The following is a 25,323-nucleotide window of genomic DNA, read 5'->3' as shown; positions in this document are numbered from 1 at the left end:
AACACGAATAAAAGACGTTTAAAACGAAGAGGTGTCCGCCATTGTTGAACTCGGCAGAGGCGTGCTATGCATTATGGGATATTGAGTTTAAAAACAAGCATACAGATTTCGGCCGTACTACTCCCGGTATACCACTAGAGAGAGCCAACCCACCACAAATAAAGTCTGTTTCTATGGAAATTGGCCTAAATTTGCACTAAAATCTAAATATTTCAAAAACTATAAAAGTCATGAACACCAAAAGTGTATACCATACTAGTCCAGCTCCAGCCGCACAAAATGATCTAACATATGTAACCCTATTGTCAAAACTGTTAGGCAGAGAGGCGTGGGAAAATTTTCACTAAAATATTAATATTTAAAAAAAACTATAATAGTTATAAACACCAAAAGTCATAGCACACCATTCCTGATCCAGCCGCACAAAATGAGGTAACATATATGAAGCTTGTCTCAAAACTGCGGGCGAGATTAAGCTGCAAAATTTCAGGCGGAAACTGGAGAATAATAATAATAACTAGAAAGCGAAAATTTCAGAAGAAATTTTATGTGTGCCTATGCCGCTGCGAATCAGTGTAGTTTGACATTCATACGGCTACAGAGAGCAAAACTCAGAAGAGCAGCCATTCTCCACCGTGAACTATGGTAAAACAAACACCGCTCGCCCTCACAGATGACAGCTTACAGTTTTGGGTAAAGATGAAGTGACTTTGCACAGCCCGATTTGCAGATGCTGTGCACACAGGTTCATGAGCAGAAGTCCCATTGTACCACGGCAGACCCGACAATGTTTGCATGAACACTCTTTGAAGCATTACGTTATGGACCACTTTTCACACATGCTTGGTGTACCCACACAGCCGGCTGTAGCTTTTCAACTGACAGCCCGACACACACCCAAAAAACAGCCGAAAGAGCACAGACTTTACGCCCGTGGGTCCACCTCCCCTGCAGCGGCACTGCAGACCACGCCCGCCACACACATCAAACAAGTAAAATAAATATTTATGCACTTTTGCATTTACTTTTTGTTTTTGTTATTTTTACACAGTAAATGATTAACAATGGTCTACAGCCAAACTTGTGTATTATTATACAAACTTTGGTTGTAAGATGCAGATAACTATTTAATAAAAAGCTAAATATTTTATACGAGAGTAAGAAAGAAAAGTATATCTTTGTGTCCCCTTTCCTGTTAATGCCCTACCTGGCCCCTGGCAAAAGCTTTGCTAGATCCGCCCCTGCACAGTTACCAGCTGTCAGCTACACAAAAACAGGAGCTGGGTGTTTATTTGTCTCTGAGAAACAGTTCATAACTTCCTTCAACTCATTCATGTCACCTAAAGCAGGGCTCGCAAAATTTCAAAATCCTGGTAGCCCTTCGGGAGGCACTCTTCAGTTTTGGTAATAAATTTAAGTAGCCCGAATAAAAAAAAAAAGAGGACAATTTTTTGATTGATGTTTTGTTTCCTTTACAATATTATACATTAAAGTATAATACTGTAAAGGAAACAAAACATCAATCTAAAAATATTTAAAACACAAATTACAACAACAATTTCAATCATCAACTCAAATATTTGGTTCTAATTGAACAAATTTCTATGAACTTGTAAGAACTGTACAACAGGAATCAGTCTGTGTCAGATCCTTATTTTTGACATTTCCACTGAAATCACAGGTAAGAGGCAAGTGCAACCAAGATCTAGGCCATTTGCTTTTTGAAGTTTGCAAAGACTGCTAAATTTTGTCAGTGGTAGTTCACTCTTTGCAACATAGTAGGCTGTTCTAAACAGATTTTTCAGGACTTCTTGTTATGCTTGGTTTATTTTTAGTATGCTTTTTGCAATTGGTGTTTGTTCTGGGAAAGATATTGCAGACTGGGCAATAATGCATTTCTTGCATTTGTCATGGGTTCTGATGGGGTCTTTCTTAAAATGACTGGTCCCAGTAACAAAGGCGCTTGTCGACTCAGAAATCGAGGGAAACTCACAACACACCCGGCAGAACATGAGGTTATTTAGCTCGTCGTATTCCAGCCACATAAATTCTTTAGTCCATGAAACCATAAAGCTGCGCTTTCTTTTTCCCTCATAGTCTGATTTGTCATAACTTTTCCGTTTTGTGGTTGGCTTTTCTTTGGCTGCCCCTTCTTCACCCTGACCTCTCTTGTTTGGCTCTGCAGAACTAAAATACCTGCTTAAATCCATCTGCTCTTACATGCATATTTACATAACGATCAGCAATTCTCTGCGTAATCAGCCTCTATCACGTTTAAGCTTGCTGCAGGAGATTTCACTTGTCATGTTTGATAGTAAGCTAACGATTGATAAGACGATGTCAGAGGAAGTGGTGTGCAATTAATCTGTGACTTACCAATTAGTGCTGTCGCTCTCTACACACAGTTAGCGCAAAGTGAAAGTGAAAGCAAAAAACAGCGCAAATTCAAACGCGATTTCAATGTGTCACATATTGACAGTGGCTCATCGATGCCGATGACATAATTACTCAGCTACATTTGCGAAAGAATGCAAAAGCATTGACATATCTTTCCCTCCCATGATAGCCCGACGGGCAGGGCTGAGATGGATTTTGGTAGCCCGACTGGAAAATCGCTAGCCCGGGACGCCGGGCTAGCGATTTTGCGAGCCCTGTAAAGGGTAAACCTGTTTCTCCATCACCAGTTCAGCTCTGATGATTCAGTAAGGACATCTCCTGGTTTGGACCAGCCGCAAAATTAAAAATCAAATGAATTCTAACAACAGCTGATCAAGCTTAAACGTGCTGCTGTTGTTTAGCGCGATAAACAAGAGCTTAAAAGCCGATCGTTGATCAGTTTCACGATTGAAGTTGCAACAGGCCAGAGAATGACAGGGAGGCTTCATAACGACAGAATAAATTGTAATATTTTCTCTGAATGTGGGACGATTCCGTTTGTACGGCAACTCTACGGACTAACCGTTATGAATAAAATAAAGTTCAACGTCAGTAACTTAGCGCACACAGCTCTATAGAAACTCCTGTGCAATTCATAACTTCTTACCTGAAATTCAGTTCACCTCACGCTCCTGCCTTAGGTTTGCCTGATCCACGATCTACCACCGGTCGATCGGCGGTCCCCTCGCCGCCTCCTATGTCTCGTTCCGCATGTTTTTCTGACACACACCGTAGATAGCTGCTCTCTGTTGTAGCTGCGCGTTAGCCAAGACCAAACAACTCAGTTATTATTTCCACATCGACCAGCATCATCGGCCCATATAAACGAAAAAATAAGTCCACCTAAGACAGTCTGTTGGCGGCGAACAGGTGATGGTCAGCAGTCTCACTGAAGGCAAGCCCGGTGTGCTCGAAGGGTCGCTAGCCACGCTAGCTAGTTAGCCGGCAACATCGTCAGATATAATATGGGATGTTTTGACAAAAGCGAGCAGATATTTGAAGTTTACACACCTACATTCTCGCCTGAAAATATCTTAAAAGTTCATTTTGTGACCTAGAAACACGAATAAAAGACGTTTAAAACGAAGAGGTGTCCGCCATTGTTGAACTCGGCAGAGGCGTGCTATGCATTATGGGATATTGAGTTTAAAAACAAGCATACAGATTTCGGCCGTACTACTCCCGGTATACCACTAGAGAGAGCCAACCCACCACAAATAAAGTCTGTTTCTATGGAAATTGGCCTAAATTTGCACTAAAATCTAAATATTTCAAAAACTATAAAAGTCATGAACACCAAAAGTGTATACCATACTAGTCCAGCTCCAGCCGCACAAAATGATCTAACATATGTAACCCTATTGTCAAAACTGTTAGGCAGAGAGGCGCGGGAAAATTTTCACTAAAATATTAATATTTAAAAAACTATAATAGTTATAAACACCAAAAGTCATAGCACACCATTCCTGATCCAGCCGCACAAAATGAGGTAACATATATGAAGCTTGTCTCAAAACTGCGGGGCGAGATTCGCTGCAAAATTTCAGGCGGAAACTGGAGAATAATAATAATAATAATAATAATAAATCCGACGAATAGTAATATGTGTGCCTCTTGTCATAGGCACACATAATAATAATAATAATAAATCCGACGAATAGTAATATGTGTGCCTCTTGGCATAGGCACACATAATAAGAATAATAAATCCGACGAATAGTAATATGTGTGCCTCTTTCCATAGGCACACATAATAATAAATCCGACGAATAGTAATATGTGTGCCTCTTTCCATAGGCACACATAATAATAAATCCGACGAATAGTAATATGTGTGCCTCTTGGCATAGGCACACATAATAATAAATCCGACGAATAGTAATATGTGTGCCTCTTGGCATAGGCACACATAATTAGAATTTGGAACAAAGCGGTGGATCGACTGAGTAACTAACAATACTGCTGGGAAAGAAATAGTTAGTTATTAATGTGATAATACATTTGATTATTAGTTCAAAATGACTTGATAACTCAATCACACAATCACTATAAAAAAGTCTTTAACATTTTTTGTGTATTTATGCAGCAGAATCAAGTCTCACAACACCCAGGGCTTCCACTTCTACCAGTACTGTGGACTCACCATCAGGTAACTAAATTACTGAGGTTTTATGCATTGTAGCATTATTTAATCAGAATTTATTGATTTTTCTTTATTAATGCAATCCTCCTCAAAGCAAAGACATGGAGTTTTGGTGTAATATATTGTTGTTGTTGTTTTTAAATAAATATACTTTTATTCTAAACATTGTAGAAGAAGTCTCAAGAAAGATAAACACAAAATCGTCATTTACCTTGACCACAGGTATGACATACAATTCATGTGAATATTAAGTCCTAAACCATGCTTAATATGTTGCAGCTTTAAGTGACTGAACACAAATATACACCTCTACATACAAAGCTAACAGGCCCAAATCAATCTTCTTTTCCAAACAGATTCAAACAAGACTGATACCACAGTGAAAGTCGAAGGTAATAGAGACACTGCGTAGACATCCATAATATTACTTATACTTTCACTCATTCCACTGTTACTGCTGTAACTTTGTCAGAGAGCAAAGTATCTTGTGTTTGAGTTACAAGTGAAATTTGTTTGTGGCTTTCAAAACAGAGTCATTATGGAATTTGGCAGCAGCTGTGACAAGATATGGAATAGTTGTGGGCTTCATCCTACTGGTACTGGGGCTTCACATATTCAAAAGGAGAACTGGTGAGAAATACGTTAGTTCATGTGCTTAGACAAACTGTTTTTCAACGTTCGGGTCACACATATTGAAGCACACTAATAGTATTTTCCATTTTATTTTGCCTTCAGTGTATCAAGCAATGTCAAAACATGTCTGGCAAATATATAATTAGATTGCTTCCGAATAATCAAAATTAAAATAAAATATGAAAAAGTCTCCACCTGACATCTTCAGAATGAATAATCGGGGCATTTCAAATTTTACCTTCATGTACTATAAATGGTTACAGGTCCTTGATTTATAGAGAGGTAGGTCAAAATGTCCCAGTTTTTAACTTGTGTACATTTTTACATAATTTTTGAGGCCTCATAACTTCATAAGTCATAAATAAACATTTAACCCCTTTTAAAACCTGCCAACAACTCAGTTTTATGCCAGCTACAGGTGCCATCATCAAAACTCAACAAGCTTTTGTTAAACATAATTTTTTATATTATCTCTGAGTATGATCACTATGGAATATGTCATATCTTCAGAAGCAAATTTGCATTTATTTATTATCTAGATCTAGAGTGACAAAAACAAGCACTGGTACCCTGGATTTTGAAAATTCAATTCAATTTTCTTCACATAATATCAAATCACAACAAGTCACCTCAATGCATTTTATATTGTAAGGTAAAGACCATAAAATAATACATAGAAAACCCTGACAGTCAGATGACCACCTATAAACAACCATTTGGCAACAGTGAGAAGAAAAAAACAGGAAGAAACCTCCAGCATAACCAGGGAGGGGCAGCCATCTGCTGTGAGCAGTTGGGTGTGAGGGGAGGAAGACAGGACAAAGACATGCTGTGTAAGAGAGCCACAGATTAATAATAACTAATAATTAAATGCAGAGAGGTGTATAAACACACAGTGAGTTAAAAAACAAAACAAAACAGTGAGTGAAGAGGAAACACTGAATGCATCATGGGAATCCTCCAGCAGCCTATTTATGTATAGAACAAAAAAGCAACATCAGCAGGTTATTCTATACATTTATCTGCCAGGCAGCATTACAAAAACTATCAATCCATTTATTATGGTTTTTATTTTAGGGATCTTTTCGTTTTTCTTTTGTTACAGGTGATTTTGTACGGATGAGAACAATTAACCATGGAGGATCGGTAATCAGAACTAAATGTTTCTGTCAAATGTTACATACACTTAATTAAAACAATTAAAATACCCAGGATATAAAGGTTAATTTTTTCCTGTTGTGTTAAGTTACCGGCAGGTAATGATGGAGGCTCCAGTGTGATTCTTTCAGTACCTGGTGACAACTGTCTTACTAGTGAGCTGTGTTTTTTCTGAACCCTACCTGATACTATGTGTACTAGATGGAGGACACTTTCAATATTGTTAATTTGCTTACATCTTCATTACAAATTTATAGCATATTTAGTTATTACTGTTGACTAACTTTCAGTAACATAGTTGATTATTTTCCAGTGTATGACGAACCAAAAAAACCCAACAGAAGCTTTCATTTCCATAATATTTTACTACCTCGTGATAAGGACAGCTATATATGCGCTAAAGCCTTAAATATGCACAAACTTAGAACAGCAATATGACTTATACAGTTATAAGACAATATTTATGAACCCACTACATTTTAGAAAATTTGATAGAGAAATAGAAACTTTGTCTTGCACCATGAATGTGTGTTATTTTTTTTTATCCTGAAGGAAAGCAATAATTTTTCAATGTCATTTTCTTACCTGCAGTTGAGGAGAACATAAACTTGCAGCAGATGAAAAATGAAAATGTAAGTGAGACCTGGTATACTAATAAATATGTTTACTATTTGGCTAAGTCAATGCCACGGACTTAAAGGACTTTAACATTACTGTCTTCCTTTTCTAGTCTGACATTTACCACGTGTACGGCACCATCTCTGAGGAAACAGATGCACCAGATTCACAGGATACGATTTAGAGCCTGCTGGACGCACACTGAAACATTTTTGGTGACGTTGTCCGTAAAGTGTATTTAAAGGGATTTAATTAATTTAAGGTGGGGAAAGTTTTACAGGTAGTAGATGTATTCTTGCAAAAAGTCTTGAACTTAAATTGTTGTAGATTCTTTTTTCTAAGGATAATTGGCGTGATCATGCAGTTTTCAGCTTTTGCATTTTTAATAAATGTTTTTAGATCTTCATTATTTTGTTTTAAGTAACTGTAATTTGGAAGATGACAGTCATAACATCTGAGTCATTCCCAAACTTAGAACTATGTATACTGTTGCCATATAATAAGACTGGCTTACTTTCAAATTATCCAACTTTTCCAAAAATCCAACAATTTCTCCTTTATAGAATTGCCTAATAGACTATATGTATCTATTTTAATGGTGTCATTTGCATTTCAGATTGTGTTTTTCAACTGTTTTTAAGGTGGGATGTATTTGTTTTGTGTTAATACAAACTAAAGGGGAAACAACATATTAAACATGTATCTACAAACTGTCAACTGACAACACAAAAAGTTCTTCCAAAATCTGCCTGGAAAAGGTCAAAGGATTTAACTTCATGTCCTTTTCAGTTTTCTCTTGGTAATAAAAAACAAAATCCTGCTTTTTTTTAAGGTTATGTTGACACAGTTTGAAGTAAAGGATTTTGTCTAAATATTAAAAAAGCCAATCTTGACTTCAATCACAGGTCTCAGAAATCGTGGATTTGAATGCCCAAAAATGTATCTTCCATTTAAACTCTGTACTATTGCCATGTCACACTTTCAGGAATGGAAAACCATATCCAGTGAAACAAAAATATTTGTTTGTTTGCAAACAAAAATAAACCTACGAACTGTACTCAGTAAGAGACAGAGTTGCTATTTTATTTTGTACCTGTTGTTTCTTAATTTTTTAAATAACTTTCTGCACCTGGATACTGTGTGTTCATTACATATTTAAACATGTATCACAAACACTTGCTACTCTATTATTGATGGAGATTATACATACAACAAATCTTCCCAGACAATCAGGTAATGCACAACACTTTTCATGTTTACATGCAGCCTGAAATTCCTCTTTTAAAACATCTGTCACAACATCATAATTAAAAGTTACAGAGAGAATATTATAATGTAGCTGTCACTACTAGTACTGTGCAGCTGCTGCAGTTTGCTTGCAGGGCACACTTGGCTACAGGAGGCTACATTACACCTGGTACATTATACATTTATTGTATTGTTGTTGATGATACTTAGTAGCAACACAAGTGACAAAGTAATACAGCAACAGGGAAATAACAGGGGGAAGACCTGACATTTACATTCAGCAAATACAGATGTAATTTTCTGGTCCTGGTTTCAGTTATAGGAAATCTTACTTTCGAGTATGTAATCTTTAATTTTGCAGTTCTCATTTGTGATTACTACATAAACTACCACAGCTGTTCCAGGTCCGAACAACTTGTACAATCTTGTTAACAAAATACTACGATATTACTAATTGCTTTTTCCCTCACAAGATGTTAGTTTCCACATTATTATCTCTAGTTTCTGCCTGTTAAACACAGCGTAGTGTATGGCTGTGGCCCTATAAAACTACAATATATCAGCCTGTGTATATGTCGATCTGTGACTCTTATCTTTAATAACTTTAGCAGTTAGTCTTTTTTTACGTGCTGTGCGGCCCAGAGGCTTGTAAAAATAGGCAACATGCAACATACAACTACACCCCACTTCACCAACCAGCTGCAGTTTTTTATAACCTCACAAGACCATTTTAGGTCAAAGAATATGATGGTGAAAAAATACAGGAACAATAATGTACTGTAGCTGGTTGCTACAAATACTGCACAGCTGCTACAGTTTGCTTGCAGGGCACATTTGGCTACAGGAGGCCATAGTAGAGCTGGTTAGATCTGACCAAGGTTGAACTGTTAAAGACACTCATATATTATCCAATGTCAAGCATACATTAGGTAATATATGACAAAAAGTAATACAGATTCCACAGAAACAGGGGGATGACCTGACATTTACATTTAGAAAATACAGATGTATTTTTCTGGCAGGTCAAAAACAGATTAACAAACAGCAACTGAAAGTCCAAATCTGAAATTTCTGGGTCCAAAACCCAGAATCATTCCCTAGTGAGCCCCCACACATGACAACACTCTCTGAGGAAGCCGGCACACAAGCCCAATTTGTATACCCTTGTGATTTTCTCTGTCCCTTGTGAGCCTTGTTTCAATTATTTTGTCCTTGTTCAAATTTCAGCTTTTGTCCCTGTGGGCTCGAGGAGCTATTCCATCAAACCTACCTGTTTAAGCACCGTGGTTGGACTCATCTCTGATGGAGATGACACAGCGTACACATTGGAGGTAGAGAATTTGTTGCTCAAAAAATAAACTGACCCTAAAGATCCTTAAAACAAAAGAACCCAGATTTTATTTTATACAGTGATTATTCGGTCTTAAATGAGGATACTCCATGTTCCTTCCACCTAACATCTTATGAAATAATTTACAGCCTGGTTATAGTGACTCCTACAGTATTGTGACCTGAGAGTTGACCACTTTGTTATTTTTGAAATGCCCAATATTTTTAAAATTGGTATTTTGCATGATGACCAAAAACCATTATATTTCAGCAGGATCATTCAATTTGTACCTGTGTTTTTTTTTACCTGTATTTGTAACTGGAAATTTATTGGACTTTTCAGAAATTAAATTTATTTTTTATTTAACTTTATGAATTGCTAGAAACTGTGGTCTGTTTTTACTGTGGTCATAAAGGGACTGACACGTAGCTGTAGCCCATCTGTTCCAAGGTCCAATGCGTTGTGACTTCAGAGGTGCTCTCTGCAGCTCTTGATTGTAACAAGTGTTCAGATCATCTTGACCATGCTTGCATTACTTGACAGGCGTGCCTAACAAAGTGGCCAAGAAGTGTATACAGATTGGAACCATTTGGTTTGAATGGAAAATGTGCAAAATGGAGACACAAACACAGTGGTCTACAGCTCCAACAACCTGGATAGTCATCTCTTGCGGCCATGCATAGCACTGCAAAAACAATTAGTGGTCTATTCTGGAAAATGAAATATGATTTTAGGATTTTTTTTTCCAGATACCACTCGATACCTGTCGCTCACTGACAGCAAGTGCGTCCAATATTTTCCAGGTCGCACTAAGAGGTGAGTAAAGCAAACACACAACCTTTATCGAACATAATGGTAAACATGTAGAGTAGTATTCAGTGAAACAGACAGAGCTACGTAGTATGCACTCTATATCAAAAAAACTTACCCAGTGAATACATAAATGTATTTACTGTAAGCATTTCAATCCCAGTGGCTCCATATCAGACCAGATAGGGTAAAATTCTCACTTTCTACATTTCTGCATCTCTTAGTTCAATATGCTCATAGAAATATAAAAATATATAGTCACTGGTGACTTCATTAGGAACACCTGTTGAATGAGTTTTTAATGTAAATATCTAATCAGCGAGGATACAGTTGGACAAATGGACAACAGAAGAAAAAGTGTTACTTGGTTGGATTCTCATTTTCTGATGAACATTCAGTTCAGTTCAATTCAACTTTATTTATACAGCGCCAAATCGCAACAACAGTCACCTCAAGGTGCTCTCTATAGTAAGGTAGATCCCACAATAAGAGAAAACCCCAACAACTGGAACTGGAAGAAACCTCCAGCAGAGCTAGGCTCACGAAGGGGCTGCCATCTGCTGCGACCAGCTGGGGGGAGGAAGACAGGACATAAGACATGATGGGCTCCTTAGTAGCAAACTGATCATTAAATTCCACAGGCTACCTGCGTATTTTTGCCAATCATGCTGTTATGAATACAGTGTACTCATCTTCTGTATAGCATGCCATGTCACAAAGCTTAAATCATCTCAAACTGGTTTCTTGAACATGACACTGAACTCACTGCAGTGAAAAGGCCTTAACAGTCAAAGATTTCAGTCCAACGGAGCACTTTTGGGATGCAGAGGAATGGCATATCCTCATTATGGATAAGCAAATTCTTCTGCTCCATGTATGCATGTACAAATGTGTAATTACAGCTCCATCAATAGATGATTGTTCTTTACATTGTGACACAAAATGCTGCCTGTCAAAATACTGTTGATTAGTCGTCCCTGAGTAGTCGGCAAACAGACTTTTCTCTTTAACAGATATTTGTCCTTTGACCACCAGAGCTCTCCAAATCCCTCTAGGAATACTACAGATACTCTTGGATCTCCTCAGACATAAAAATTTACACATAATACCAGAAATGTGACCTTGCAAAAATATGAGCAGTAAATAAACACCAAATAGAAAATAATCACATAAATATGAAAACACAGAAAGTAGTCTTTATTTATGACTCTTTTGCATATTTCTTGAAAGTTAAGAGTTTATGTTTTGCACCATCACTCTTATCTTCAAGGCTTGTCAAACCTACTGGGGACACCTCTGTGTTCGTTTGACCCTGATGGGCCTTTATGTGCTCCAGAAGTGGATTCAAACACAGTTAAGCTGTAAGACTTCCATGCAGGGTTTTCTGTTTGTGTTTACCAATCTAATAGTGTTAACAAAAAGATCAGGCCTAGATGAACAGATTTATGGCGTCCCTCAACAATGATGCACCATCTGGTGGCAGATGGCTGCATCACATTTAGGACACAATAATTTTACAGCAGTGGATATCAATTAAAATTTTATTAATTAGATTAAACGACTAGTTAGTCTGGTACTGACTAGTGATAACAGTGACGATTCGTTGGCCAGTCGACTTGTTGCACACATACCTACCCTGTAGTATTGCACATTATCTTGGGTGGGTGAGTATGTGTGTGTTAGTCTGTGATTATATTATTATGAACATGTTATTACCTTTAGAGTAGTCCAAGTGTAAAACATTAACAGCCCAAACAAGAGGCAAATTAGCTGAGGCAGGTTCTTAAGAATCCCATTAAAATACCTCTGTCAGAAATCATGTTAGTTGACTCTGAACTAAGGTAGAGAGGATTCTGAGAGGCTGCCAAAGTGTCATCGTTTCCAGTCAGTGCAGCCAGCAGACCTCAGGACTCCTCAATCTCAGAAGCCTTTCAAAAAGCAAACAAAAGCAACACATGATCAATTATTAGACAATTGTTCTCTTAATCGTCTGTTAGGATCATTGTCCTGCTGCGTAACTCAAGTGAGCTTCAGCTTCATGGCACAAACTGATGGCCAGACATTCTCCCTCAGGATTTTCTGGCAGAGAGCAGAATTTATGTTCCCAATCATTAAAAGTCATCCAGGTCCGAAGCACCAAAGCAGCTCTCACCTCGAGTACCAAAGTCTTGGAAATGACTTTGGTACTGACTTTGTTTCTCAGCTGTTTCTTTAGTTTCAGGGATGATGTGTTGCTTTTTGGGATCGTTAGGCCTAATTGATTTTGTCAGACAGATTCTATTTAAGTGACTTTGTGAGTCAGCAGTTCTGGCAGTAACCAGGGCTGCGTGTGGCTAGTGACATTTGAACTTGAACTCATTATCTGCATGGATGTTTGGAGGGCCAAACTGCAGTCACTGTGTCAACTTGAGCAGGAGATTAGTATTTACTGGAACAAATATAATATACTTTCACAGACCATGGTGAAGATAGATAGTGTTTAAGCGCCAAAACAAGCCTAAACACATTCATTCAGTAAAATTTTAAGTCAAACTGTGTGGCAACTATAAGCTAAGCAGTTAGCAATAGCAAGCTAACTTCAACAAATTTAAAACAATGTTGGCTGAAATGAAACAAATTCAAACACACACTCCTTATAACTTTTTTTTACCTACCTTCCTGTTTTTTTAAAGAGAATATGATCCTCCAAAAATTGTTAAAATCTAAGCAGTTAATGTTTTTTACTCATCTTTATCTTTTCAATGACAACAGGGAACATTTGAAGCAGGCTACTTGGCATCTGCAAACCCAAGCAGTTTTTCATTGTTTCAGCAGCCTGGGTAATGTTTAGGGCACCTTTTTTGTGCCACGGACCGGTTTATGTCTGACAATATTTTCACCGGCCGGCCTTTAAGGTGTCGCGGATGAATACAACAAAATAAAACCAGTACCGGTACCAAAAAAAAGAGGATTTATTCATAACACACTAGAAAAGATCCAGGGAAACTGAGTTAACGATAAAAACATTTAAAAAATAACGATAAAAACTCTGAAAACCATGAATTTCACACCCGAGCTTCAACTCTTGCGGACCTGTACCAAGCGACTCACGGACCAGGCTCGGGGGTTGGGGACTGCTGGTTTAGGGAACTCCCTCCTTCTACTACTGAAGTAATGTCATTGTTTCCTGTATTGTTACTTGATTGAAAGTTACAGGACTAAAAAATAACCACTACAATCAACAGTAACTTAACAGTTAACAATGTTTTTTAGCTATTAAAAAAAACATATGTTCTTCATTTCCAAGCAAAGTTAACTTCTTAGTGTAAGTCAGGAAAGTATGTGTGTGTAGTTGAAGGATTTCCCCATTCACAGCATTATATTTTGGGAGAATATTTAAATGAATCATACAAGAAAGATTTAGTAATATTTGCTGCATGCAGTCCAACACAAAATTTAACCCTGAAAAAAATATGGTATTTTGGTTGTGGGATCTGTGATAGTTGAAGTTTTTTATTTATTTGAATTCAGAGGGGGAAAGAGTGCATAATCAGAAAGAGTGCATAACTGATGGATAGATGGGTCAAAGCTTTGAGCACAGTGCTAAAACTTTGTTTACTCTTTCCTGTAACTCAGTCCTCATGCTCAGTGATGAGAGCTGTCCCCTCGCTCCTCATTAATAGTACTCGAATTTTATTGAAACTAAGCAGAACTGAAATGAAGTCTGTTTCAGTGTTTTAATCTCATTTTTCTGTACACATCTCTTCATGTCTCAGCAGAGACGCAGGGACAACTCTCGATCTGACAAGAACAAATGTATCTCATTAGACAATTTATTAGGTACACTTTGCCGGTACCAGTTTGGATCAACTTTTCTTTAGAACTACATTAATTCTTTGTGTCATAGATTCAGGAAAGCGCTGCAAACATTCTTTATAGATTTTGTCCATATTGGTGTCGCACAGCTGCTGCAGTGTATTAACTGCACATACATGATGACAATCTCCCATTTCAGCACATCCCAACGGTGCTCTAATGGACAGAGATCAGGTGACTATGGAGCCCATCTGAGTACAGTGAACTCACTGTCATATTCAAGAAACCAGTTTGAGACGATTTGAGCTCTGTGACATGGTGCATTATTCTGCTGGAAGAAGGAGATGGGTACACTATTGTCATAAACGGATGGACATGGTCAGCAACAATACTCACACAGGCTTTGGCATTTAAACAAGGGTCAATAAGAAGCCCAAAGTGTGTCCAGAAAATATCTCCCATACCATTATACCACCTGCTGTAATCATTGACACAACGCAGCATGAATGTTACAGCAGAAATCAAAGCAGGCAAGACTTTTCCAAACTTCTATCGACCAATTTTGGTGAATTTGACTGAATTACAGCCTCAGTCCATATTCAGAGTTTTCTTTTCGTCCCAGAGTGATAGCTGGAGTGATCTTCTGGTGCTGTAGCCCATCTGCTTCAGGGTTCAATGTGTTGTGAGTTCAGAGATGCTCTCTGCATCTCTTGGTTGTAAAAAGTGGATCCGATCATCTTGACCATCTCTGCGAGCTTGAATGCACTGAGTCACTGCTATGTGATTAGCTGATTAGTTATTTGCTTTAATGAGTTGTTAAACAGCCATGCCAAGTTATTATGTCTGCTGTTCTCTTTCTTACTGTCTTTGGACCAGTGAAAACTCTGATATGATTCTTTTATCCCTTTCTAAGGAGTCCTTGGCCCCCAGTTTTTTATGAAACCAAGAAATAATCAAATCATAACTGGAAAGAATGTATAAACGAATCTATATACTAGTACCAATAATTCTTACTTTTAGTAAGAGTAAGAGTAAGTAAAGAGTAATAATAAAATAATAATAAGATCCCAAAACTTGCTGTTTTATAAATAAGTATTGCATTACATAAAAAATTAATTTTCCCTTTTTTTTAATCCTTCTGTTGATGTTTATTTGATGTTCATATTGGAGATTTTAGTAATTATACAGCACTATAGTAATAAGCACAGACTTAGACACACTGGGGAAACTCAGCCACACAAGGGACAGGAAGAAAAAGAGATTTAGAGACATATTCGAAAAATACAGCTAAAAAAAAGAAAAATTGTGTCCAAAAAGGCAAAATTATATAAGATGTACAAATGGTTATTATATACAGTAAAATACACAGAGATTTTTATGAGTATATAAAGTGCAGTGGGAGAAGAGACACAAGCAGACGTTCGTGTTGTTACTCATTGATCTGTGAGAGAAATGCACTCAGCTTTTTTCTGTTTTTATAAGTGGGTCATTTTTTTTGTGCACATTAAGTGTGTCTTTCTGAAGTCGAGGAGGGGGGGTGGGTACTGTGCTAAATAATGTATAGATGCTTGGGTTCTGTACTCACCACTGAGTGAATAATGGATGATCCCATCACAGGTAACCTCACAGGTACACACTTATCTTTCTCTCACCCACCTCCGTGCATGCGTGTGTGTGTGGGATGCATGTGTGGAAGGCGATACAGAGGTATTAATGTATGATAGTTTAAGCATTTAACACAGTTTTTAAGACTTAAACAGCTTTGTGTGTGTGTGTGTGTGTGTGTGTGTGTGTGTGTGTGTGTGTGTGTGTGTGTGTGTGTGTGTGTGTTACCTTAGTGAGTTTGTTAGTTCCCACATCCTTTTGTTCAGACCATTCAGGGACACTTAATGTTTGGATCTCTTCAGTTTACACCTCAGGATACTTGTGTCTTCTCATCAGAAACCTCATATTCTCATGTTTTAACACTCGAGGTTGCTTTATGTCGCTGCCCTATTCTCCCTGTTCACCCTTTCATTGGTTTTTGAAGCTAACCTTGCAGATCAAAGGCACAAAATATACTGTGAACACCTGAGGCCCCCACCCTCTAAATACTTAGTCCAGGAAACAATGTTGAAGTGTAGCGGTCAGATTCTTGCTTGGTGTCACATTTCTGTGACCAGGTGGCTGGAATTTGAGATCATGCGTCTGCTGCAGCTGATCAGCCACTTTTTGATCGAGTTATCGGTTGTTATTACATGTGGCAGCATCTGAAAATGCGGCACCGACCCCCGACGTCATGTGTGGTGGGTTTCTGCAGAGCTCTCCCGCAGGGTACAGTACAGGACAGTATGTGACCTGCGAGAGGCTCCCCCGCCGAGACTAATAAAGTTGTGGTCATCGATACGCAAAGAGTTTTAGATCAGTGGTGAGGGTGGCATATCCCCTGACAGGCACGTTATTACTCATCAGCCACAGTTCCGCAGATTGTATTTCAAGTGTTAGGAAGCTCCTGAGTCACCCTCAAGGCGTTTCTGTCACTGGTGCGCGTGGGTCCCTCCGTCTGCCATCAGCTCAGCCTACCTGCTGAGCAAGAAGAGCGAGGACACACTGTGACCTGGACCTGGTCCTTGTTGGATGAGAGGAGTGTGAAGCGGTGAAAACTTACTGCCAAAAGATGTCTCACCAAACTGGAATTATTGGTAAGTTGTTTATTTTTTTAAATGTAAACTGTGCATTTAAGTTTTATCCCAGTTGTCCCTGAGGTCAGTTTGAAAAGCTTTTTAAATGCTTTTTTTATTAACAGACTCTGAGCTACACTGCTGCTAATAGCACATCTTCACAGGTCCACTGATGTTTTCCTGCAAAAAAATGAAAGATTGTTCTCAAGGGACCGCTTAGCATCCTCAGGCTAATTTATCCTGTGTTATTATAAAAGTATGTGCTCACATTTTTAATCTGTTTTGAGTCATTTAAAACGTTTCTTCACCTTTGTGATGTCAGTGCTAACAATGTTTAGCACATTCAGGCTCTTATAGTTTGATCTCATGGATACATTGCTTTTTATGTGTGTTATGGCTTTTGGTAATCGGAGCATGAAGGGGGGCCGGCTGACGGAAGCGAACCTCTCTCACCTTTCTCACCTGATCTTGCATCATTAATGAGAGCGCTGTGTTTGGTAACCATGGCGAGAGAGAAGGAGAGGACATAACAAACAGCCAAAGTTTGAGTTTTCTGTGATGACGCTCAATCCTTAGGCTTTCCGAATTGGGGGATTGATCAACGATGGTCGATCAGATCCTTTAGTGATTCTTGGAGGGCACATGTTAGCTCTCTGAGTCACTGCAGGTGATGGTGTGACCATCTGGCAGTGGATCAAATTTTCTCCCTGAACTAGAGTTTCAGGTTGTTACTTGGTCAGCTCTGTCTCACTGGCTTTCAACCACCCATCCTCAGTTTTGACTTGTCTGCCTTATATCTGGTTACTTAAGCAACATCTGAGCTGAAAGATTTTTTGGCCCGAGCGAGGGGAGGTGCCATCAGAATCCTGAAGATTATCATCAGAAACGGTAAAAATGTAATATTTGTGGCATTTTACAGTATTTGATATAAGTGAGCTTTCATTAAACATCTCCAAATCTTGACTTTGTTCACTTTTTTTTCTCTCTGCAGAGGAATTGGTGCTACATTCATACAAAGAGCCAGCCCGGAGCTGGGACAAGGATTACGATCAGTTCCTGCTTCCTCTGCTCACGCCTCTGGAGCCTTGCTACATCCTCTACCGCCTGGACTCCAAGAACGCGCAGGGTTATGAATGGATCTTCATTGCATGGTCACCTGACCAATCACCAGTATGTGTGCAGCACATTTAAGAAACCATCACTGTAGGCTGACATAAAAGTAGGACAGTGTCCTGTGGAAGAGTTAAACTAACTTCATGTTCAGTGGCAAAAATGTCTTAATATTAGTTTAAGTTGAGGCTAAAGTCAGATTGTGCTTATTGTTAGTGAACACACATTGAAAATAGAGTTTTATAAATATAATTTAAGATCAGTAACATATCTGATGTGTTGTTGCCTTCTCCAAAAAATATTAGAATCAGAGATATTATGTTTTTTTAGTTTGTTTTTACATTTTGTTTTCAATTCAGTTTTATTTAAGGTAGTTAACAGCAATTTATTTCTTGACTCTAAATTAAAAAGGAAAAAAACGGCTAACTATCTGATTTTATTCTCATTTTAGCGATTAAACTCAAACTATTATCTTTTATATATGTACAAATAATCATCTTTACATAACAATTTCTGTCCGATTTAATGTGATCGTGCTTTTGAGCCAAGATCTTAAACTCAAATTTAAACTGAACACAGAAAGACTTTGTTGCAAACTCATGCAAAAACAGCCTCTGCACATGCTGAACATAACCATTTGAAATACACAAAATTGTAGGTTATTATCCCAAAATTATGATATAATAAAAGGTTGGTATATTTTGTCTTATGGATGTGATTTTTTTCCAGTGGCAGAAACAAGCTTCCATACATAGACAGGATGTGTGCTACAGTACCCACACTAGTACTTCGGAGTGCTGCAGGAAATGTTTCATTTTTATCTTAATTTTTTTTAAATTTTCTAATAATTAATCATAATAAAAAAAAATGTTAACAAAATAATCAAATAAAAATAATATGATAATAATAACAAAAATCACACATGCCAATGCAGGACCTCTCACCCACATTAACTCTGATGAAAACAATACAATGGAAAAGAGTTTGATCCCTGTCCTTGCTAGTGTTAGTCATACAGATCCTCAGTGAATCAGAAACTCATGTTTCTAACAATTTAACTAGAACTTGTTAGAAAAAAAACAATTATAATGTCATTTTATTATTGTGTGACAATAAAAATGACACCGTTTAGTAATGGATTTCTTTTTTTTTAATTACAAATTGTAATCAAACTCAGTTATACAGGCTTTTTTTCCCCACTCACAAATACAAATATCCAAAACACTGCCGGTTGATATTTGGCTGAAACAGGGGTGTACTTTATTTTTAAAAAGAACCACTGCTACAGAAAACCAGTCCTAACTGTGTAAAGTTTTTTATGTCGCTGTGTCCGTCCTGGTGTTCTCCAGGTGAGGCAGAAGATGGTGTATGCAGCGACTCGTGCCACACTGAAGAAAGAGTTTGGAGGAGGTCACATCAAAGACGAAGTGTTTGGCACGGTGGAGGTCAGCATGGTTCTTCCTGCATGATAACTGATGGCCTGCCACTCACAACCAACCCATCAGTGTCTCTGTGTTTCTAGGACGACGTGTGTTTCCAGGGATACCTGCGCCACAGGTCCTCCTGCTCCTCCCCAGCTCCTCTCACAGCAGCTGAGCAGGAGTTACAACGAATTAAAATCACAGAGGTACAGACAGGCTGTCAAAGCTATATGACTCTTATAGTTAGTGAGTTATCTGTGCTCATCCTGTGTGTTTTTTCCTTGCAGGATAAAGTTGTGTGGGTATGTTGATTTTGTTTTCATTATGATAAAAGAAGTCAGGTATGTTTATGTTAAAACTTTATTGTTTAGTGATTTCAATACTGTTTTTCTGTCTCCAGGATGAACGCAGACGAATTGGGACTCCGACAGCGAGAGCAAGGGTTTGTGAAGTCTTGGGCAAAGACGTAGACTGTTTTTTGATTTTGTTTTTTTGGCTGATTTCGTTGCATTTCATGTGAGGAAGAAGCAGTGCAAATGTTTTCCCTCCCCTGCAGGTAACTATGGAGTTTGGCTTGGACAAACGGGCACAGACTCTTCAGGGTCTTGCGTTTCCTTTACAAGAAGAGGCCAAACGAGCTTTGCAACAACTCAAGTATAAACGCATCAACTACATCCAGCTGGTGAGCCCCCATAGAAAATATTTATAGCTCATTAAACAGTGAATATTTACATGTATACAGTAAAAAGTATACAACATATATTTTATAATACCATCTAAGGGTGTGTTTTTGCCAGTGTAACTGACTGCACATGACTTGACTCCTCAAAAATAATTACATTTGCTTGCGTATGTTGTGTTGCAGAGGCTGGATGTAGACAGAGAGACCATCGAGCTGGTTCACACTAAACCTACAGAAATCCACGAACTTCCCTACAGGATTCCCACAGATACACCTAGATACCACTTTTTCATCTTCAAACATTCCCATCAGGGCCAGCAGGAGGAAGCTCTGGGTCAGTAAAAACTCACTGAGTTCCCTATTCATCACACACTGTCTGTGACTTGCAAAGCACTAATATGATGCTATAAAAGTGAAGGGAAATCAGGGCAATGTATCTTACAGAGTTCACACATATTGTTTTAACTATCATCACCTCCACTTTTTTCAGGGTGTTAGTCTCTCCTAACTTCTTCTCATTCTTGTTGATTGACATGTGGGTTTCCAACCACAAGTTTGACTGTCCATAAAGACTGGCTATAGCTACTGTGACATCATCCATTGGTTTGGGGACCATTATTTTTAAGCTTTGAGGTCATCCAGGGGAATTTCTTTTAGCTAACACTAGCAAGTTTAGTTAGGCCTCAGTCACACAGGTCTAGAGACTGGTCAGTAACCCCACTGGCAAACTCCAGGAGGCTTGGGAAAAATGCATACTCTCCGACTGGTTGGTTGCTGGGTAAAATTGGTCGCAAAGTGGGTGCTACCTAAAAATCTCCTTGTGATTGCTTTGGTCCCCCATAGTTTGCATGAAAGATGCCAACTCATCTACAACCACTACCTATATTCCAGATTGATTGATTAATTGATTGAGTTTAAACACGAAAAATAAAAATTAAAAAAGAATTAACAAGTGTGCACTGTACACATATAAAAAAGGGCACTGAATTGCCACCAACAACACTGCACCACTCAGTTTATTCACCTCACAAATAAGTGTTTTTATAGATACTGACAAATCACATTTGCTGTGTAACGTGAACTCTGCAGTGTCCTCAAGTCTGGGGGGGATTTTATCATCTTTCACCTTGTTGTTTGGTTCTGTTGTTTATGTTCTCTGCTTTCACTGGCCTGATTTCCAGCAGCAGGCAGCTGTGAGGAAGCTCTGATAAATCCAGCACCAATCAGCAGACACAAACAGTTAGAATTATCAACATTGATGACCCAGCTAAAGATATAGCAGCTATTTCTGTCAGTGGCTGGGCCAAAAAGCTAAAAAGATTTGAGTGTTTACTTGGACTTGACTAGTCCAGTCTCCATAACAGCTCCAAATGAATGCCTGTTTTGTTCCAGTACACGTGTAAATGAATTACCACTGACAGTGACAGAGGAGATATGAGCTTGTGTGTCTCCTTTTCATGTAAAACTTATTTAAAGACATTGTTTGTTGTATATAATCAGCTGCTGAGCCGTTAATCTAGTTTGAACCTTTTGTACAAGTGATTTTTATTCTAAACAAATGAGCTGAAGACAGCTGGAATTATTCCGTTAATTAGCCTCATATGTGCTTAATTATAGGATGTTCCAGTAGGATTTACAATATGTAATGTTTGCAGCTGACTAGGTCCGTGTCTCTTTTTACGTAAGACCCACTATGGTCTTGTGCATTTTCATGTCAGGAATGATGCTTATGTACAAATGACGAAATCAGAGTTTGCACTAGAAGTATCATTTCTCAAGGATAATTTTTTAAGTAACTGTTTTTCTACTCTTGGACCAATAAAACAAGGTATCCTTAATATGGTCACATCTTAAAAAAAAAAAAACCAGCTTTGGCCGTGAGAACAGAAGCTCCACACACCAAACCTTCTGTTTGCAAGAGCCAGCCAATCACAATTAAGGCAGCCTTAAAGAGACAGGAGCTAAAACTTGTTTCAGATAGCTGATATTCCACAAGTCCTAGTTTATGATCAATACGAATTATTTTGAACTGAGAATCGCACTACTCTAGTTACTCTAGTAGCGTCCAGCGGTAAAAATATGAGCACAGTGCGTCCTCTGTAACAGAAAGTAGTGAAGTAACTATTGGAGCTGATTGTGTGAGGCAGAAAATATCAACAGATCAACTTCATCTTTGTTTCAGTGTTTATATACTCGATGCCTGGGTACACCTGTAGCATCAAGGAGCGGATGTTATACTCCAGCTGTAAGAACAGGCTACTGGACGAGGTGGAGAGAGACTACCAGCTGGAAGTCACCAAAAAGGTACAGCTCTTCCACAGAGATGGTGACAAATAATCTGTTGTACCACTGTCACTGTGTAAACTGTCTAATAAAGTCTACTCTCCATACGTGCTTAGATGGAGATAGACAGTGGTGATGGTCTGACAGAAGACTTCCTGTATGAGGAGGTCCACCCCATGGAGCACACTTTAAAGCAGGCATTCGTCAAGCCCCGTGGACCGGGAGGGAAAAGGGGCAACAAACGCCTCATCAAGGGTGCAGGAGAAAACGGGGAAGAAAATTAAACATTACACACATTTGCATAACACAAGCACACAACACGATATCTAAGAATTTACTTGTTATTTGATTTGAATTTATTCATGTCTAATTTCTTAATCTAATCAGTTTTTTTAAGGGGATGCATCATCATCATGAAACTGTAAATTCTTGTTAAAAGTCATTTAAATCATGTGGCAGATGTTATAAAACTTACACTCCATTGTAAGTTTTCACTGTGCAGCCTCATCTCTGTGTAATGCTCTAAAAATAGACAACAGCAACATACAATACCATGTAAAAGTCTTGGGCCACAAGTCATTTCTTTAGATTTTGGTTGAAGGAGTCAGGCTTTCTGCAGGTCTTTTTTCTTTCAACACTGACTGCTTTTTCAATTATTTTGAGTCCAGTCCTTGACCATTTTCAGGAGATTTTTTTTAACTTATTTGTTAAGACTCTTAACACTGACCTATGAATCATTTGAATCATTCTAATATATAATTAAAAAAAACTTAAGGGGTAAAACAGATTTGTTTTACAACAACAAAGAACTAATTTCTTTAGTTCAAATCTATGAAAGATGCCAGCTTAACAGGCATAAAGCAATCTGATTCTCAAATATCTTGGCTTATCTCAACATGGTGGGCAGTGTGTCTGTAAAAACTCTGATAAAGCGGGACAAGTGGGGGATAAATGTGGCTTAAAAACTACTTTAAAACTATCAACAGCAGATGATGATTCTCTGAAATTCATGTCCTGAAGAAGTGGGGAAAAATCCAACAAAGACCTGAAACATGACCTGAGAAATGCATCTGGCCCTTCAGCTAACCTGTTCACTAAAACCTCATTACAAAGGCTCTCAGTGGAGGGATGGCCATCAAGAAAGCATTCTTAAGGAAGGGACACAGGGAGAAACATATGGCACATTACACAAGAACTGGACAAAATCAGTGACAACAGGTCTAATGGAGTGATGAATTTAAATTTAATATTTTGTTCAAATCATCAATACGTAGTACTAATAATGAATAGCATTATGTTTATTGTTATTCAACATGCATAATGAAATTGGATGCAACAGATGTAGAGAGGAGGTCGGGAGAGAAGTACAACAGCTAAGGGTCTGCAGCCATCTGTAAAACATGGTGGAGGCTCTGTCATGGTTCAGATGTGTATTTCAACCAATGGTGTTATAGATCTTGTCAAAATGAATCCCAGAAACACTGGAGATGCAGTAAAAGCATACCTCGATAGAAAAACACACAGTGGATCACTGTCAGTCATGGATTGGCCTCCCCACAGCCCACACCTGAAAATTATTAAAGCAGTGTGAGATAATGTTGACAAAGAACAGAACAAACGTCAGCCAACAGAGAAAAAAGCTGAATGTCCTTCAGAACTATTTCTGAAGACTACTTGAGGAAAATACAGAAAAGAAAATATGAGAGTTTAGACTGTGCTGAACAATGTGGAAGTTGGTCACACCAAAGCTCATTATAATTACACAGACTTTGTTTTTGCCTTATATACACCATTTCTATGTACGATTGCACGTGTTTCAAATTTAGATACACCGATTTCCAAGCAAAATATAAAGAAAAGAGACTCGAGACTTTTACACAGTACTCTAACTGTTGGGGGTAGCCTCTCTGACATTGGTCATTTGACTTCAAAGTCTGAGCTGCTGCCATCTTGTTTTATAGAGTTTTTAAAAATCTAGATGTGTCAGTCTGAGAGGATATTCCACACTCATCTGATCGACTAATTTGTCGATCACAGGGTAACTACTCCCTACAGCATACTCTGCTTTATCGCCTGTTTTTCTCTGAGCAACGTGTAGTTTCAAAGCTTACTGTAAACTAGCAATCAAGATCAAAATCTCATCAGTGGCTGCAGATCAAGAGAGCAGTGAGGTCATTTTCTCATTCGGCTCTCTGTCGCCCCCTGCTGACCATTAGAAACAGTACAGACTATAATGAGCTGCCAGTTAAACCATATCCGTGTTGTTGCATACAGTATGAACTGGACTGCTCTGCTGGTCTCCAGAATACAGCTGGAGGGTTAAGGGTTAAAATTTTCTCTTACTCTTCACTCTTCTCCAGCCTTTTTCTTTCCATCTTTTTTTAATCGCCTGACTAATAATTAGTTCAGCTCATCAAGATCTGTGGGGGAAGTTACATTAATTTTTTTGCTTCAGGGTGGAGTATCCTTTACAGTACACTACCCAGGCATGCGCTGTGCCCACAGTCCACGCTTTAGCAGACACAAACTCATCCACATTATTTACAGTTGCCTTCATCAGTGACCTGATTGAGTTCTGACTAGGATCAGATGAGGGCTGTTCTTTTACAATGGTTCTACAATAAAATATTTTCTGTATTTTCTAGTGTGTGTGTCCTCATTTCTTTCCCTCTAATTGTGCACATGTGTTGGTGATAAAAGTCATGCGGCAAGCAGCAGCAGGGGTCACGGTTCAGCAGCAGAGGTCAGCTGGTTGTATGTGTATGTGTGCAGCATGTGTGCATGTGTGTGTGCGTGTGTGTTGGTGTTTTCCGGGAATGCGCTCTACTCGGAAGCCTTCAGCTGTGTGTTCTGCTGCTTTTGTATCTCATGGGAAACTGAGTTGATTTGAGCTTGTTTTCTTGGAAAACTGGTTCAGAGCTGAATAGCAGCTTTCATGAGGTCATTATCTCTGTACATGGAAACTCTGGGGTACATTAGGATGAACCTGTTTGAAG

At 38.4% G+C, this 25,323-nt stretch overlaps 1 protein-coding gene across 1 annotated transcript; it reads left to right on the top strand.

Moving 5' to 3' along the window:
• The first annotated feature begins 14,585 nt into the window (after positions 1–14,585).
• Positions 14,586–24,964, top strand: LOC116333904 (twinfilin-2-like). The gene is made up of 11 exons (XM_039611821.1): positions 14,586–16,852; positions 17,642–17,719; positions 17,823–18,001; positions 19,291–19,386; positions 19,464–19,568; positions 19,650–19,664; positions 19,763–19,804; positions 19,919–20,044; positions 20,228–20,378; positions 22,227–22,348; positions 22,444–24,964. Exons 1-11 carry the CDS (start codon positions 16,828–16,830, stop codon positions 22,609–22,611), a joined length of 1,107 nt encoding a protein of 368 aa, XP_039467755.1. The 5' UTR covers positions 14,586–16,827; the 3' UTR covers positions 22,612–24,964.
• Positions 24,965–25,323: the final 359 nt, after the last annotated feature.

The sequence above is a fragment of the Oreochromis aureus genome, linkage group 5 (genome assembly GCF_013358895.1).
Source record: "Oreochromis aureus strain Israel breed Guangdong linkage group 5, ZZ_aureus, whole genome shotgun sequence".
Classification (NCBI taxonomy): Eukaryota; Metazoa; Chordata; class Actinopteri; order Cichliformes; family Cichlidae; genus Oreochromis; species Oreochromis aureus.
The sequence above is the reverse complement of the archived record's forward strand: the minus strand, read 5'-3'. Positions and strand labels throughout refer to the sequence as shown.

What these genes read in the sequence shown, in the direction of transcription:
- LOC116333904 (XM_039611821.1), top strand. Translation starts at nt 16,828, where the DNA reads ATGTCTCACCAAACTGGAATTATTG. An exon ending in TCACCAAACTGGAATTATTG is followed by an intron (nt 16,853 to 17,641) that starts GTAAGTTGTTTA and finishes TGGTTACTTAAG; the next exon opens with CAACATCTGAGCTGAAAGAT. An exon ending in AAGTGTTTGGCACGGTGGAG is followed by an intron (nt 19,387 to 19,463) that starts GTCAGCATGGTT and finishes CTGTGTTTCTAG; the next exon opens with GACGACGTGTGTTTCCAGGG.